This window comes from Mauremys mutica, chromosome 9, assembly GCF_020497125.1.
Source record: "Mauremys mutica isolate MM-2020 ecotype Southern chromosome 9, ASM2049712v1, whole genome shotgun sequence".
NCBI lineage: Eukaryota > Metazoa > Chordata > Testudines > Geoemydidae > Mauremys > Mauremys mutica.
Window position 1 is genome coordinate 42719994 of NC_059080.1, and position 18031 is coordinate 42738024.

Genomic DNA, 18031 nt, shown 5'->3' on the forward strand with positions numbered 1-18031 from the left:
ACATGATGAGCCCGGGGCTCAGAATGTAACTTGGCGCTCACTAGGAAGCGTGTAACACTCAGTGTATGTGCAGACAACCTGAGAGAAGGAGTTAACCAAGTTTCCTTCTTTTATCAACTTCCGAGGATGATGTGGAGCTCCAAGCTGCTGCCTTAGGAGCGCCCAAAGCACTTACTGCCCTGCTGGGCAGCACAGGGGACAGGCAGGGCTCGGGGCTCGTAACACCACTTCACTCATTGCACAATGGAGGTTTATTTGGAAGTTTTCTAATAAATTATATAATAAAAAAGGAACAGCCCAAGGTACAGGAGCCCCGGGCAGCTCCGAGCAACAGGACAACACACAGAGCAGCACAGGAAACGGAGGGGAGAGCCCCACGGGACAGCCTGAGTGCAGAGCCCGGGGGGGGGGGCCTTCCCCTCTCCTGGCTCTCTCTCTCTCTCTCTGTGTGTGTGTGAGAGAGAGAGAGAGAGAGAGAGAGAGGGGTCGGGGGTAGGATCTTCCTCCAGACACTTACCAGAGCCACTGAACCCCCAGGGCTGCTGCTGACCAGGACCCATTCCCTTCCCCCAAACTACTGCTCTGCCTGGGCCCGGAGGTTCCTTTCTCCTGTGGCTCCGGCCCACACCTCAGCTCCTGGTGCTGGAGCTGCCTGGGCTGGGCCTGTGGCCAAAGCTGGTAGGTCTTAGTGTTCTGATGACCCCCTCCCGCCTCAGACAGACAGGAGGCGCACAGCTGGAAAAAGCCCACCAGCACTGGTACTGGGAGCAGCACGCCGCCTCCCTCCCCCACAGCATTCCAGCTCTTCCTCCCTGCCCCAGGGGAAATGGAGCAGCAGAGGGGTGAATGATGTAGACCCCCAACTAGTCTCTTCCCCAGGCACTGGGCAGGGCACATGGCACATCCCCACTCCCCTCCTAGGGCTCAACTTTAGGTGAACATCAGCACAAAAAGGGGAACCAGTGCCAAAGAGCCTGGGATCTTCCGTCCCCTTGGAGAGCAGGGCAAGGGCTCTGCACTGACAGCAGTGGGCCCAGCATGCAGAGGCAGGAGCAAGGTGCCGGGCTTAGCTGTAGCAGGAAGCACAGGGCTGGGGTGGGGGCGCAGCCAGCACCACACACAGGAAGGGGGATCCCCTCCTTGGTGGCTGACAGCAGAGGGCTGGAGCATACCATGGGCGAGCATTGAGGAGGCTGCAGGGTTGCCGCAGCCACTGGCTGCAGCATTCTGACCTGCCAGAGAATCGGCAGCTCTGCCAAATGCCCACGCAGCCCCACTGAGCTACCCCAGCACACCCGCAGGAGGCTGAGCCCTCGCCCCGCTCTCCCAGGAGACTAAACTGTCCCCCCACAACACAGCTACTCAGATGCCTCTCCCCTTCCCCAGTGAGGCTGCACCATCACCCCATTATTCCACCAGCAACCCCACTGGCACCCCAGAAGGAAGCTGGGCCAGGGCCCCCCTGCTCACTGCCCCAGCACTGGGCCAGGTGCCAACAAGCCAGAGTAAGGCTACCCTGCTTGGGGGAGGGGCGGGGTGAGCAATGCAGGGGCAGGGGTCGCATCACACAAACCACAGAGCGGAGAGGAAAGGCCATGCAGCGCTGAAGGGACTGGAGAGGCCTTCGGTGCTGCTGCTGGCACACACTGGGTCCAAGACAAGGGACGCACACTCAGGGAAGCCCCTTTGTGCAGCTGGCAAGACACACAGGTGTCAGTGTGTACACATACATATACACACAGAGCAGCAGAGTCCAGCCAGGGGACACCGTGGCCAACCTCCAGGCCCTCAGGGAGCTCCTGGTCTGCCCTTCCCATAAATAACTCCACTGGCAGGGAAGGGATGCTGGGGGATGAACCAGCACAGCCCCCGGCCCGTGGAGGGCTCTGGCTTGGGTGGCAGTGTGATGAGTATACAAGTCCTCTGCAGTGTAGGTACAGCAGGGGGAAGAATGGGAGGCCACTTCCTTCCTGATGATAAACACAAACTGTAGCATAGCTTCCCCCCTCCAGGGCTATGGGGTGGGCCTGGCCCACACCAAACCACGGGCAGTGGGTCCCACGCATCATGGGCTGGGAGGTCACTCCTCGTCCCCCCCGAGCAGGAAGCCGAGGAGGAAGCTGATGGCACGCTGGCGGTCTTGTGGAGTCTGTTTCGACATCAGGTTGGGTGGAGGCCGCAGGAGGAGGCTAGTGAACAGGGAGGCTGCAAAGAGAGGCAAAATCCTGCATTAGACACAGGGGCAAGGGCTTGTGTGGACGCTGCATGGATGGCAGCAGGCGGGGGCAGGCTGGGCTCTTACCAATCATATTGGCACTGACGTTGTTGTCCTCCGAGTATTTCAGGAGCTCCCGCAGGAACGCCATCAGGTAACGGAACACGTTGCGGTGACACCGGGGCAGGTGAGAAATCACCTGCAAGGGAGGAAAGGTAAGCTCCCCCAGCAGCACGCGTTCCTCCTTCCCCCACGCCCACACAGTCTGCTACGGCCCCTCCTGCCCGTCCAGATCAGGATGTGTGCCCTGCCCCCCGAGACTGCCACAGCTCTGTGATGCACAGCACCACCTGCCAAGCCTCACTGGCCTTCCTCAGCAGCAGGACTCCTGTGAGGAGGAGCCCTCCAGGCTCAGTCCCTGCCTCAGACCCACATCAGAGGAGACGCATGTGCCTGCAGCTGCTGGACCAAAACCTCTCGAGCCAGCTTCCCTAGGCCCCACGGCAGGCATGTGCCACCACAGAACACTGGCCACCCACCCCAGCCACCTTGGGCCAGAGTGTCCCTAATGCAGCCAGGTGGCCTGGGTGGGCGAGGGGCCAGTGGCACAGCCCGAGGCCCGTGCTGCTAACTGCAGCAGGGGGGAGCCCGAGCGGCCCTGTGACGGGGGAGGGAGGCACACACCTGTCGAGACAGCCGACTGTCGTGGGAACAGTCCAGGCATCGCTGATACAGCTCGTAACAAATAACCGGCTCCGGCAGAGCCTCCAGGAAGATGAGGAGTGCCTCAGCCACCGAGTGGTTGCTGCCCGCTGTGCCACACCCAGTCAAGGAGCAATCTCCTCCAGCATGGCCCTGTGCAGTGCCCAGCCGCCCCCACGACTGGTGTCTCTCTGCCACCCCTCCTTCAGCCTCCTCCTCCACCCTTCTCTGGCTTTGGGCTCCCCCTTTCCTCAGGCAGCCCCCTCAACTGTGCTTCCCTCTACCCCCTTCTATTCAAACAGCCAGGGGCAGGGGTTTTTTCGGGGCAGGGGAGGGGAATAATTATCTCCAAGACCCCTGCTACGCACCCCTCAGACTCCCTGCCATATGCACCCCTGCCCCCTCCCATGCCCCCCACCATGCACCCTTACACCCCCGTCGTGCATCCCCTCGACATTCATGCACTTGACCCCCCACACACCTTGCTGTACACACCCCCTCATCCCCTGCTGTATGCACCTCCATCCCCTTCAACACTCCCGCTGTGCACACCCCACTGCTGCCGTATTCACCCACTCAAACACGCCTGCCATACGCACCCCACCCCATCCTGCACCCCTGCTGTGTACCCCCCCCCACAGCTTGCCGTACTCACCCCCACCCACTCAAACACCCCGGCCATGTACCTCCCACTCCCTGCCATATGCACCCCCACCCTCTCCGACTCCCCCCCTCTAGGGTGACCAGATGTCCTGATATTATCGGTATAGTCCCGATTTTAACACATTTGTCCCACGTCCCGATCGCACATCGGTCGGGACTCCCTTTGTCTCGATATTGGGGACCGCTCCCCATCACTGCCAAATACAAGACAAAGCCTCTAATATTGGGACCTTTGGTCACTCTAAGCCCAGGGCTCCCTAACACAGCTCAGCTGACTCAAGTCCCACTAACCCTGCACTTAAACTGTGGTGCAGACTCACCCAAAGTGGCCACTGACTCTTCCGCCTGGCTTTATAACCACCCCACCCATGCTGCAGGAGACAATGGGGGGCAGGGGCACACATGGGAAACTGCCCCACATCGAGGCACCACCTGTCCCTGCTCTCTGCCGCGGACCCCTCGGTGCCCTCCCCGCCTCCAGCCGCTGCGGGCTGCAATCCCCGGCCAAACACCCTCGTTGGGTCATGGCTGCTGGCAGGAAGTGTGTGTGTGTGGGGTGACGGAGGGGGTGTGTACGGCAGGGGTGGCGGGGTGGAGTGTTGAGGAGGTGTACTGCGGAGGGGGTGCACAGCACGCATGTGTACAGCAGGGGATGTGAGTGGGGTAGGGTGACCAGATAGCAAGTGTAAAAAATCAGGACACTTTTTTCGGGGCAGGGGAGGGGAATAATTGTCCCTTCTGACACCTCCGCCTTGCACTTTCCGTGTGCATGTGCACCCCCCACCCCTCTGCGACAACACCCGGCTGTGCACCCCTCAACGCTCCTGTCGTGCACTCCAACCACACACACCCTGCCTGCCGTACCCATCCTTGCCCTCTGCTTTGCACTCCCTCATGTGCACACACCAACCCTCCCTCCAACACCCCCTGCTGTGCACACCTCCTGGATGTCTCATCACAAACAGAACATTTCCAAAACTGAGCTCATCCCCATCTGGCCTCTTCATCTCCCTCACTGTTAACAGCTCCACTATCCTCACTTCCCACTCCCAGCATGCGTCCTCAGCGTGGGCTTTAGCATCTCCCCAGATCACTGCTGCAGCCCTGCTCCATGCTGGAGCCCCCCTTCCCCCCCAAAAAAATCCAAAATGCTGCTGCTAAAGGCTCCAGCCAACCCCTGCCCTGCGTCCTCTAGCCCTTCCTCCTCCACCCTCACGCCCACACCTGCATCTATGCTCTCTCATCAGGCTCCTCCCAGAGCTCCCTGCAGGTATCGCTCAGCACCTCCTGTGCAGAGCACAGCCATCTCCTGTACATGGTCCCCTTCTTCTGACCCAGGGCCCTGTGGTGGCTTTGGTGTTTTCAAGTTGCTCCTGGCAGAGGGGTGAGATGGAGGCAGCTCCCCCAGCAGGGAGCCTGCCCCTGGGAAGGCGAGACAGCAGGGTCTCCACAGTGAGTTGAGTCCTGGGAGGGGCAGGGAGCCAGGCTCCACTCTCAGCACTGTGAAGGATACGGATTGTCTCAGGGATACTGGTGTCCAGGCAGTCGATGATCTGCTGCAGCTCCTCCTGCATGCCAGGCGTCTGGAACAGGTCCTCCTGCCAATGACAGCGCAGTCAGGGCACCCTCCTGAGAGCTGCAGGGCAGAACGCGCAGCCGAGGGAGGCTGCACGGGTTCCAGGACAGCCTGGGCCGAGGCTGAGCACAGGCGCGATGGCCAAGCCCTTGGGGAGCAAGCCTCAGCCTGGCAAACACCCAGCCTGAGTCATGGTTGGAGTACTACCGACTCACTGAGCCAGGATGTCTCCCCTGGTCACCAACCACAGGGAGTGCTCTCTGTGTGCAGGCAAGGTCCCTTTCTGTTCACCTGGTGGCAAGCATGCTTGAACAGGTGGTCCACCAGTAGCCAGATCTCCTTAGGCACCTGCAGGGGTCTCTCGCTGGCATCCTCGCTGTCAGAGGGGCCCATCTGCAGAAGTGATTTCTCCTGGTGGGAGAGAGCAGACCCAGGGTCAGGGAGCCCCAGTCCCTCTACAGCAAAGACACCAACAGCACCACCAGAACCTGCGAGAGCATGTGCCCTACCGGCACTCACCCAGGCCAGCCAGCTCCCACCTGCCTTCCCAGCACCCAGCCACCCCAGCCCCGCTTTGGGCCACTGCGCCCCAGCCAAGCTGCCACTCCAACAGGCTCCGCTCTTCCCCCCCACCCCCTGCTCACTTGGGTGACAACCCTGTTAGGACCCCATACAGCACAGCCTTCCCCTCACATGAGATCCGCACCATGCAGATTCCCCTAGACCCTAACCCTCCTCCACACCCACCCTCTTAGCCCCCTTCAGACCAGGCTGACTTGCATGGATCACCTGACCCACTATTAGCAAGGGTGGGAATGCAAAAGGCTCCTGGGCTAGACAGGAAAATAACCCTTTAGAGAGGCCAATACAAACCCGCCCCCCTTCCAGGCCACCTGTCTCCAGCAGAATGCAAAAGGCTTCAGTGCAATATTTCCAGGCCAGAGCTCACAAACCCCAGCTGTGACAGGCACAGGTCTCTGCTGCTCTGGCAGGTATCCATGCTGAGGATTCCCCGCTGGCAGGCAGCACGTGGCCAAAGCACTACCATAAGGCTGCTCCAGTGGCCGTGGGGCAGAACAGCCTGGCCCCAGGATCAGGAAGCTTTAGCCAGCTCCCGCGCAGTATGCTGACCTTTGGCTCTAGAGCTCTCACCCAAACCACCTAGTGCCAAATGCCGTCCCCAGCCTCTGAGCGAGCTTGGCAAGCCAGCTGACACTCAGCATGCCAGGAGATGCTGGAAGATGTGACAACGGCCTAGATTCCCCTCTGCACTGGAGAAGGGGTAACACCCACAAACAGCTCCTTCTTTTGGGGGCACTTTTCTATCCCCCCAAAAGAACACTCCTCAACTTCTTCTCCCCACCCCCACCAAAGACAAGAGCCAAATTTAACTTCCTGCCCAGCTCCACCTTCAGGCAAGGAGACCCACAGCACTCTGGGCTGGACACATGCCGCCTCCTCCTACATCCAGCCTGCTTCTGCAGAGAGCTAGTCACCTGCTGCCTCAGGAGCTGCTCACGCTCTCACATCAGCCATCCTTAGAAAGGAAACCGGCAAATTGCAGTTAGTCAGCCCTGAGAAGAGCTCTGTGTAGCTCGAAAGCTTCTCTCTCCTCTCTCGCACTGACAGAAGCTGAAAAAGAACCACCTCCCGCACCCTGTCTCTTTCATATCCTGGGAAGTGGGACTGACACAGCTATGCCATCACTGCAAGCTAGGGAGTTAGCATTCCCCTGCCCCAGAGAATGCTGAAAGGGGTCCAGCAATACATACTGGGCAGGTATTGCCGACGTGGTGATGGGATTTCCTGTGCATCTCCAAGCCTCTGTCAGGCTAACACATCTCAGCAGCAGAGAACCTGCTCATTGTTCCTTTGGGCAATGCCGTTCCCTTAGTTACACCCCCCAGGATTTGTAGATGGCTCCCCCACCGTAGCTGCAAGTCCCAGTGAATATCTCCTTTTAATCCAGCCCCTGCTGCTCTTCTCTTCATTCTAACAGGCCGACATCCCAAACTGTCCAGAACAGGACGCCAGCTCCCTGCTGTCTGGGGGCTCAAGCGCTGCGTAGTGAGACTTCGTCTGGACTGCCATGTGGTGTTTCTGCACATTCAGCCCCAAGGTCCCACTGGCTGCTACCGAACTGGCTGTTTGCTAGCAGCCCTAGTGCACTCTCATACTACGGGCACCTTTTGCTCTATAGCTGAATCCCTGGTTAGATCACGTGTTCTCTCCCCTCCCCTCAGACGTACTGGCTTTCATTTGTCCAGGTTCAATCCCATTGCTGTTTCCTTCCCGCCCAGCTAGCTGCCCATGACTGCGGGTTTAGCACAGTCATTCACTAATGCCCTTAGCACTCTGACATGCCTGTTCTCAAGCCTGCTGAACTGCCCCCGTTCGCTGCCCCCAATGCCCACCCTGCTGGTGGTGAATAGCTATATTCAGGCTCCACTCTGTACAGAATGCCCACACCTCCCTTTGCCTCATTTTCCTTGCTACTCATGTGAAGCAGCTGAGACACTACATTCCTTTGGACTCTCCATTCACTTCCCAAGGGACGGGGCTTCACCCGTAGTGTGTGTTCCTGGTTTTAGATCATCCTGGAGAAGTCCCGCTAGCTGCATGCAGTGCTGACCCACAGGAACTGTTGTTGGGAATGCATCTGCCGTCCAGAGCAAACCCTGCCCTCTATAAACACACACACACACACGGCAACCCAATCGCCAAGCGCACTTGCTTGGCAACTGCCCTTTTCCAGCCCTGCTGGGTAGGGTTTCTCGTGCACAGCCGTAGGGATTCCCCTCAATCACAGGATGCACTTTCACAGAGGCTGTCTGAATGAGCAGGACTCGTTAGCTTTACAGTGCTAGAAATCATGTGCAGGTGAAGGCTCTCTCTCTCTCACGGCTCTAAACACACAGGGCCACAGATCTGGAACAGCACGTTTACTGCAGCGAGCATGCTCCAACTACAACTTTTATCCTGCAAAGCAAGGGCCAGAGCTTGAAATCCTTATCCCAAGGCTGAATCTACACCACAGGCTGCTATGAAATATCCCATCTAAGGGCTCATCTACACTTAGCAAGCAGGTGCATCACTGTAGCACTTCCGTGTAGTAGACACTACCAACGCTGACAGGAGGGGTTCTCCTGTTGGCATCGGTACTCCACCTCCCTGACAGGATTCTCCCATCAACTAGTGCTGTCTACACCAGGAGTTAGGGCAGTTTAACTGTGTTGCTTGGGGGGCGGTTGATTTTTCACACCCGAGCGACAGTTGTAACAACCTAATTTCCCATTGTAGACCAGGGCTAAGGAATTACATGGATGTGATGGCTGCATAACACTGGCAGGTGCCAACTCATGCCAAGACCCAGGCCTCACTGAACACTGAAAAATGCATAGCTGGACTCTGGCTCGCCTGTGGGTTAGTACAGTTAAAACAGATAGTAGTGTTACAAGAATGTGTTGAATGTTTGTGGAACAAGAATGTGTTTAGTGTTTGTGGTTTCCTTGTAGGATGCTGCATGTATTAATCCTACTTAGAACAGTTCCTCCCATGGTACAAGGTAATGTTTAAACATTTGCTCAGACTGTAAATCCCCCCAGGCAGGGGAGAAGCATTGCCCAGTGTGAATTTCTCATTCACCAAAAGAGGTGTTATCCCCTGCCCATCAGGAAGGACTACTGTGTCCAAATGTGTCATTGTGGAATAAGGACTTCGTTGATTGTTTTCCCCACAGCTCTGAGGAGGGGACATGCCCAAGCCGTCATCCCATCGCAACTTGAACGCTGGGGAAAGGGAATAAAAAGGCTTGTTAAGGAGAACTGATTATTCCTTTGCTGCTTGAACTCGGAGGGGCGAGGATTTCTAAGGGCTTGTCTACACTGTCATTTTACAGCGCTGCAACTTTCTCGCTCAGGGGTGTGAAAACACACCCCGCTGAGCTCTCCAAGTTTCAGCGCTGTAAAGTGCCAGTATAGACAGTGCACCAGCGATGGTAGCTATTCCCCTCGTGGAGGTGATTTTTTTACAGCGCTGGGAGAGCTCTCGGGTGCCGCGACAGCACAGCCACATTAAAGCACTGCCATGGTAGCGCTTTAACATTGCTACTGAAGACATGCCCATAGGCTAAGCAAGGAGTCCCCAATGACTGAGCTTGGGTTAGCCCTAAAGGACATACAGAGTCTGCTTACAATAGAAGTTACTTTTGATACCTGACTTTAACTCATTTGTGCGTGTATACAAGGTTAAAGCAGGTAAGCAAACAACTCATTTCTTTTTCCTAGTTAATAAATCCTTAGTTAATACAAGTATTGTCTTTGGTGTGAGATCAATGGTGCAAATTGCTCTGGGGTAAGTAACTGGTCCTTTGGGACTCTATCTTTGGTGTAAAGTGACTTTCTATCAAAGAGGCAATGCTTGCTGGGGGTGGTATGATAGACCAGAGTGCTAAGGGGACTGTCTGTGACTCCATGAAAAGGCTTTGGGAGTTCACACTTATTATTTGGCTGGTGAATCTATTTGTAGAACACACAACCAACAGGGGCTTGTGCCCTGTTCCTGGACAGTCTGCCCTGGGGTTGGCACTCAAGCTTGTGAGCTCTCCAGACAGCATGACAGGCTGCACTCAAAACAGGCAGAAGACAGGCCCCTGGGCTGACTCGGAGCAGCAGCCTGTTGAAAAAGCTGGCACAGTCCACCCCTAGCTGCTGGGAATGGTGACAGGCTGCACTGGATTCCTACCAGGGCACTCTTCACTTTGGCTTGTAAATGTCTGACTAACTTGGAGTGCTCTCTTCTCTTGTGCTGGCAGGGAGGGAGGAGTTTCTCCTTTCTTCCCTTGCTTCACCCCATTAGCCAGCTGCTCCAAAAGCAGCAACCCTGGGAGACAGGTCGTCCTGCTGTTCCCCTCCTCCCTGCTGGATGACAGGCAGAAGCTTTCTTGTCCCATAAGATCACTCCCTGACTCCCCATCTCCTCTCCTGGTTCGCTCTGCTCCATGAGCACAGCCTAGGGCAGCAGCACAAGTTCTCATGTTAGCAAGCCTCTGAGCAGCTGCAGGAGGAAACAAGAGACTGGGGCAATCCTCTGAGGGTGAGTTGGAAGAATGGGGGAGAGGGAAGGACAGTGGCTCCTTGCCTCATCTCCCCAAGGCAGCAGTGGGATTTGAGTCCCTGACTCTGCAGTACAATCAGCACATGCAGAATGACAGTTCCTAGCACTGCCCTGCCTTTGCTGCAGCTGCTCAGATGGTGGCAGTTGCGAGAATTACCCAATTGCTTCATTCTGCTACTGTGGCAAGTGTCAGGCAGAAAGCATGCCTAAGGACTTTCCTCAAACTGTGGCAAGGCCCTCCCTGGCCCCAGGCCTCCACACCCACATGCCGAGATGGAAGCCATCACACTAAACTCTTTTTGCAGCTAACAGAGACCTCTCCCCCAGCAAAAATATAACCTTCAGAAAGCCTTCCTCAATTCTGAAACCCATTTCCCATGCACTGATTCAACTCACTCATGAGGGGTAAATCTAAGTCAGATTTTGCAGACAGATTCACCTTGGGCACTGGGATCTGTCAGGAGAATTTCTTACCCAAAAAAATGTTCTAAGGAAATTAGACACACCTGAAAGGTGCCATCTCCACCTTAACTAGAGTCACTATGAGGCACACAAAGGCTAATTCAGTACTGTAGAGTGTACATGTCTGTTCTAGGCTCACAGCAGTGCCTTCTGGCACGCCTGGAGCCGATACTCCCTCTGCAGCAGTCTCCCCCTGCTCTCGTCAGGAAAATGGGAAAAGTCTGAGTGCTCTTTTTTTTTTTTTTTTTTTTACAGAAAATACAAACAAAAACCACTGAGAAAGCCCCCTCAGCACTGGCTTGCATTACCTTCTCTAGGAAGCTGTCTTCTCCCTGAGAGGAGAGCAGGAAACGAGAGAGAGAGAGAGAGGGGAGGAGAGCATCATTAACAGAGAGAACCTGATTTATGATTAAGCAGAAAAGAAACAGACTCGGCAGCCTGAGACCCCACCAGCACTGACTGGCAGCTACTTCTCACATGTTTGCTGACACCACTGCTGTTAAAGCTGCAGCAGGAGATTTAGATCCCAATTAGCAGGAATGCTGCTCACATGATGTAAAGGCCTGTTAGGACTCCAGTGAGCACCCCTAGTGACCTTGTAGCACTGCTCAGCACACAGCATACACCCACGGCCAGAGGTGGAAACAGGCGCCTACCTGGAAGATTTCTCTGCCCACTCCCCGAGTCTTCACAATCAGCATCAAGTGTCCCGGTAAAACCTGTCCTGCCCAGTTTCTCCTGTGACTATTTCTGCGTGCATGGCAGCGGGTGAGTTAAACACGGCCATCAGGAAATTTGTGCAGTTAGGGGCAGGAAAACACATGCTCCAAAGGCCCAGAGCAAGTCAGCCTCAACTTAACAGTACTACATGATAACGCCTCCTCTTTCAACTAGCAGGGTTCCACACCTTCCAGCCTGTGTACATAGGGACCCCTCAGCCACCATGGAAAAGCAGCAAAGCCCAAGGGGGCCTGGCGTCAGGAACCCCCAAAACCTAGACAAAGTGGGCTCCCCTTCCACAGCACTAGGTGACTGGAAGCAGAGATAGGCAACATAATCTTAGGCTCTGGCAACACCCGACGGCCATGTATTTATACCTGCTCCTGTATCTTTTACTTCATACATCTGATGAAGTGGGTTCTAGCCCACAAAAGCTTATGCCCAAATACATTTGTTAGGCTCTAAGGTGCTACAAGGACTCCTCGTTTTTTAATTGCAGAGAGAGTAGCTCACTTTACTGCTTGTCCTACCAGGGGACTGGCCTTCTGTTTGCCTGTCCCCTTTCTGTGGTCAATACAGTTACATTTTTTTATTTTTTCAATTTTGCTGCGTGAACACCATCTGCTCCTGTGGATGCAAACCCTCCAACAGGCTGCTCTGGGTCCTGGACTGGCATTCCAGCTGACAGCAGAAATGGTGCTGGTTCTTAAACCACAACAAATCATTATCACCTGGCCCCTGCAAGCACATTCAGAACTGGAGAGAACCATGCACAAACACGTCTCCAGATACACTCGCTATTCCACACCAATCCCATTTCCAGACCCTCCTTCAACCATTCTGTCCTGTTGTCTTTTAGAGATTATCTCCGTTCCGGGTCACAGTCCAAGTCAAGCTGGCCTTAATTTGAGCAGAGCTTTTGATGCAGTAGGCTAGTTTCACTATCTAAACCCAACAACACCACAGAGATAACAGATCTCCTCTCATGACCTCCTGCAGCTCAATCTCTGGATCTATAGGAGGAACTTAAAGATCACTTTGCTCATACATAAAACAAGCACATCTGCGAAATGTGCATGCTTGGTGTGAAGCCATCATGTGTGTTGAGGGTGCTATCGATACTCTGTTGCTATCACTCTCTCTGAGCTTGTCTCTTAGCCTCGGGACAAGCCCCATAAGTCCAGAGCCAGAATAAATATGGGGAATTGATTTTGGCTTTAGAAGAGCCCAACAGTTTGTTCAGGTAAGTCACTGGCAGCATTTGGAAAGGACCTGTATTTCTCTGTGCACCCAAACCAGGGCCAGCCTCTGGCATTTTCTGACAGCCTCTCTAACAGCTACTCACAAGACTGCTTGGAGACAATGTCTGGAAATGGCAGACTCCTCTTAGGCTGTGCCCTGAGCTGACCATAATCAGCATCCCCTAAAATAAAAGGTTTCCGCAAGGAAACCCAGGCAATTCTAAAGACGCAGCAGGAACATGACCATGAGGGTCTGGGTTAGCTTTTCAGCCCATTAAATATTAGAAGCAAAGCCATCAAGAGAGGGTGGGGTTGAAAGCACAGAGCAGTGAATATCCTTAGGGGAATGTGAGGAAAGCCAGGGTGCAGCATGTGGAGGGGAAGCAGTGGCGAGCCAGGACCATTACTCAAGTGAGGGAGGTTAGCCCTTGGGAAGTGCAGCCATTTTTAGGAGGGGGAGAGTTCAGTGACTGGTTAATAAACCAAAGTGCAAATCTCAGGGAGCAAGCTCCCCAGAGCTTCAGGACCACTGCTCCTTACCAGATCGACAAGTTTGGTGACAGGAACTTCACGGATTGGTCGTCTCATTCGGCACAGAGCCTCCAGGGAGGTGCCGAAGCAGCTGGGCAGGTAGCTCCCACTGATGGTGAGGAAGTAATCCTTGCCTCGGTCCAGGTGAAGGACAAGGATATCCTCAATTCTGTCCTCACCCGAGTTTAGGAGAGTCACAGAGTCCTTACTGACATACACATCCAGGGAGATGTCCACAGTCTCATCTGAAACAGGCAAGGGGCACACATGGACTCGCAGAACCCCACAGTGGAAAAGTAATGGAGACCTCATGGACAGACACACAGCACATGAAAAAGCTGGGCAGAGTGGCAGAAATCCAAAGGGGAAAGGGAGACAGATGGCACATGAGGGTGGGAATGGTGACAAACAGCAGGAGAGGGGGAAAGGACAGAATGGTGGTTCCCTTAGCCAAGACACTACAGAGACAGTGCATAAAACTCACTTGGCTCCAAGTACCCCTCACAGGGCTCGGCCCGAAGCCATGGTTTACAGTACTGGCTATCATTGAGTTTGGGGATGAAGGAGAAGTGACAGGTGACCTGCCCGTTGTTGGTGATCTGGAACTTCTCCTTCTGTAGCTGCCGGAACTTCACCTTCTCAAACACAAACTGCAGAGCAAAGAGAAAACAACTCTTCTTATTACCTACAGGGAACCATAATTAGGTATAAGGACTCCGCATCACCATCAACATTGGGAAGTACAGTAACTCCTCACTTAAAGTTGTCCCCCGGTTAACGTTGTTTCGTTGTTACATCACTGATCAATTAGGGAACATGCTCATTTAAAGTTGCGCGATGCTCCTTTATAACATCTTTGGCAGCTGCCTGCTTTGTCAAGTGCAGGATTCTCTGGAAGAGCAGCCCCTCCTTGTGGGGATTAAAACCGGGGGTGGGGGAGGGGAGCGGCAGCCTCCCCCCTCACATCAGCTTCCCTGTAAGGTATGTGGCTCGGCACCTGCCCAGCAGCAGTTGAGATGGCCCTCCCCCACTGCCATGCTGCTCCTGACCTGCCCTCTGCCTTGGAGCTGCTCCTGGGAGCTTCCTGCTTGCTGGGGTAGGGGGGGAGAGGAATGCTGATATTCCCACTCCGTACCCCCTCTCCACAAAGCAGAGGAGGGGGACAGGGCTCAGGAACAGAAAGGAGGGAGCTTGCTGGAAACTGTTGCTTCCTGTCTGATCTGCTTAAAAGGGCAATGTACTTGAAGTGGACTCAGCGTACTTAAAGGGGCAATGCACGTCTCTCTCTCTCACTCATGCACGCACCCCCCAGCACTTTGGAAAATCAGCACCTGTGCAGCCGTGCATGTGCTGTCAGGAGGAGGGACTGGTGTGCTCCAGCTGGATAACGCGGGCTCATCATCATGTTCAGTTTTTGCAGGGAAGTGCTTGCAGCTACTGCCCTGCATCTATTGTGTTTCCTCCCTGCTGCCTCAGTCCATGCTGCCTTGTAGAGTGTGAGGCTACATTAACTACAATGTATTAACCCTTGAGGGCTCAGCCGAGTGCTAGTTCATCATTTAGCAGCAAGGTATTCCCTGAGAAATAGTCCACCCTCTGACTCCACCATCTCAACCAAGCTTCACAATCATTCATTGCTGTGTACAATATTAAACTGTTTGTTTAAAATTGTTTAAAACTTATACTGTATATGTATATATTGTCTTTTGTCTGTCAAAAAAAATTTCCCTGGAACCTAACGCCCCTATTTACATTAATTCTTATGAGGAAATTGAATTTGCTTAACATAGTTTCGCATAAAGTTGCAGATTTCAGGAACATAACTACAACGTTAAGTGAGGAGTTACTGTAAGTGCACCCTACCAGCGTGCTTGCTGAGAGGTCAAGGCAATGCACAATTTCTAATCCAATACCTGGTTGTGGGGAGGTAACTGAAGTTAGTTTTTGGCACATTTGTCAACATTGAAGTTTAATAAAACATTATCAGGCCATGTCTACACTATAGCTGCTATAGGCCGTGCACCTGTGCCACTGCAGCACTGTAACATAGATGCTTCCTACACTGACGGAAGGAGTTTTTCCATAGGTGATAACTAGGTTGACAGAAGAATCTTTCTGTTGACCTACCTGTGTCTACATTGGGGTTAGATCAACCTAATGGTGGTACTCACAGTGTGAAATTTTTCACAGACCTGAGCGACGCAGCTAGATCAGCCTACGTTTTGTGTGTAGACCAGGGCCTCAGAGTCCTTTAGAGAAATTCTAGCCCTTCTGCAGCTGCTGGTCTTCGGGAAGCAGACAAGGAATCCATTTCTGTTCTCACCTCTCTCCGGCTAAGCTCCAGTGAAGGAAGGAAGTCATTCTCCATTCTGTCCATCATGCGAACAATATCCTCAAACAACCTTCGGTACTTCTGCTCATCCACAACCTTCACCTGCAGGAGATCAGATTATACTCACTGAAGGTGTAGGCCTCAATAGTGTAAACTCCCTTAGTGGTTTGTAAATAACTGCAGCAGAAGCTGAGGAGATTCTTGGGCATTTCGCGTGTGCAGCTTTGATTGGCCCAGTTGCTCCTCCAAGTCTCACGGGTAATTTCATACAAGCTATTATACCTACAGTAATGGTGTCTTTTTCTGGCCAACGGGCACCAGGAAGGACCTGCTATTTGCAGGAAATGCTCTAAGGGCGGCCTGCAACTAGTAGCACAGGCACTCTGCAGTCTTACCCAAAATTCCTCAGGATTTCAGCCTGCTTGATTGGGTAAGAGGAGAAAGCAATGAGTTGTCTAGGAGACCACCCTAGTTCAGAAGTGGGGGAGAGGAATACTGGACACACATGCTGGCTCCACCCAACAGGCCAGGGATCTCAAATCTCTTCCCTCCCACAGCTTATATTCAGCCTTTCACAGCCCCCCCCCCCTCCCCCCAGGCCAGAAGCACCCCAGAGTTCCTGTTTCTCCAAGCAGAGCAAAGCAGCATCATGGGAATAGGTGCAATTGTTTACAGGTAGCTCCTGGCCCCGAGGAGGAGCCAACTGTAAACAGCTCAGCACACCTATCCCGGTGGCAGACACGTTGGGTCACACCTCAGAGCCTAAGAAAAACTGTTAAGGCAATCAAAGGCTGGAGCCTTCCTGCTGAATACTCTACATGTCTGCTGTGTAAACTCCAAGCATTGTCTGTGTCAGCATGGCACAAAGCTGCTCTGGTTGCACAGCCAACCCGTGCTGCATATGAGAACAGCAGCTCTTGTGAGTCCCCTGCTGCAGAGACTGAGGTAAGTGAGGCTGCCCAGCAGCTATTACTCATTTCTGCTCACCTCCCTCCCTTTTATATCATTACAAACATGGTTGATGGATCCTTTAACTTGGAACTTCAACCAAGAGTTCTCCCCTAGCACATCAAGTGACAATTACCCCAATAAGGAACAGCGAGCTGATTGGCTTGTGGTCGCTGGTTTTCAGGTCCATGTGACTGCGGTACCGGAGCTGATTAATGTTCCCCCCTCTCCAGAGGATTCGATCGCACCAGGCTGGCACGCGACACTTCCCACTGCAGATATACAAGTTACCAGGAAATCAGACAGTCCTCCTGTCCATCTGACCATTCCCCTCCTCAGCCAGATTGGTCCCTGCAGGACACACTTCCTAGGGCAGCATCTCGAGTGATGGGGCTCTCATCACTTTCCTCATCCAAAATGTTACCGTTCTGAAATCGCATCCCCTTACTTCTGTTCTCCTCTCTCTGCCCCCTACCAGGGCTACAGTCCGACGCTGAGGGTGGCACCCTTCTAATACCTAGTTAGGCTCCCTGCCCCAGTTGTCAGCTAGCCACATGGATTTAGTGCCCCAGATCTATTCATCGTCCCCGCAATCACTGGGGTTACTCTTCTTAGTGCCTGTTAACATCTTGCTGGTACTGCAGTGCTAAGAAGTGGAATGGGCTCAGCAAGGGCTATCACCATAACCTGAGGCTTTTGCATATGTGGCCCCAAGTTGCATTAGCTTCTTTTGTTGCCACACTCCGGTGCAAGCTACAGTTTAATTTACGGCTCACTGCCCTGACTGCTGAAAGTCTAGTCAGCTGTTCCTGCTTTCCAGGGTCCTTGAGTCTCTGTGTTTTGAATTATCTTTCCCCAGATGAGTTTGCATGGGCAAGAGTAGCAGGGCAGACTTCCCCTTTAAGGACCTGCAGAGCCAGGGAGCAGCAAGCCCTGGCCTAAGAAGAAGCCCAATGGACAGGTGTTGGGATCCAGCTGAGCAGCAGCTAATGATTAGCTCTGATTCCCAGCTGGAAGATAAGGACCCAGTTCTGTAAGGGAGGATGGAGAGCCAGTAGAGAGAGACACTTTCCTGAGCAGCAGCAGAAGGCTGCAATGGAGCAGGTAGGCCCCATGGTGCCCCTGAGGCTAAGGGAGGTCCATGATCCTTGAGCTTCTGGGGGAAGAGGACCCTGCAGTGCCAGCCCAGGTCAGGACTATCATTTTTGTTTTCTGTCAATATTTCTTGCCTTTGTGTGGCAGAGGAATCAAAGAGCCTGTGCTGAAGGCTAAACCAGAGTTCGGCATGGCTGACTCTTCTGTCCCCAGGCTCACCAGACTACAGCAAAGCTGACTCTTTCTGAGTCTATCTGCACTTACTCCTAACCCCTCAAGTGCCTTTTGTGTTGTTTCTCTGTCCTCAGAGGTATTCCCCACACCTCTCAGAGGAATATCAACTGTATGTTTCATTCATTAGCCTCACTGACATTCTGCATCAGCAAAGAGCTCCGTCCCAAGTAATGTCTAGTCCATTTATGAGGGATCCG

The 18031-nt window shown here is 53.7% G+C and overlaps 1 protein-coding gene across 3 annotated transcripts in view; it reads right to left on the bottom strand.

Annotated features, from left to right (window-relative positions):
- Window positions 1-216: 216 nt before the first annotated feature.
- OCRL (OCRL inositol polyphosphate-5-phosphatase) overlaps window positions 217-18031 on the bottom strand; it is a 31287-nt gene continuing 13472 nt past the window's right edge. For 2 of the 3 annotated variants that reach the window (XM_045029958.1, XM_045029956.1), the window contains 10 exons: window positions 16642-16777; window positions 15549-15659; window positions 13710-13875; window positions 13235-13470; window positions 11042-11065; window positions 5448-5567; window positions 5094-5178; window positions 2900-3027; window positions 2303-2414; window positions 217-2205 (listed from right to left, as the gene is read on the bottom strand). In XM_045029958.1, coding sequence (XP_044885893.1) covers window positions 2081-2205; window positions 2303-2414; window positions 2900-3027; window positions 5094-5178; window positions 5448-5567; window positions 11042-11065; window positions 13235-13470; window positions 13710-13875; window positions 15549-15659; window positions 16642-16777 — 1243 coding nt within the window. In that variant the 3' untranslated portion in view covers window positions 217-2080. The remainder of the gene's footprint in view (window positions 2206-2302; window positions 2415-2899; window positions 3028-5093; window positions 5179-5447; window positions 5568-11041; window positions 11066-13234; window positions 13471-13709; window positions 13876-15548; window positions 15660-16641; window positions 16778-18031) is intronic. The other variant, XM_045029957.1, reaches the window with a different exon arrangement.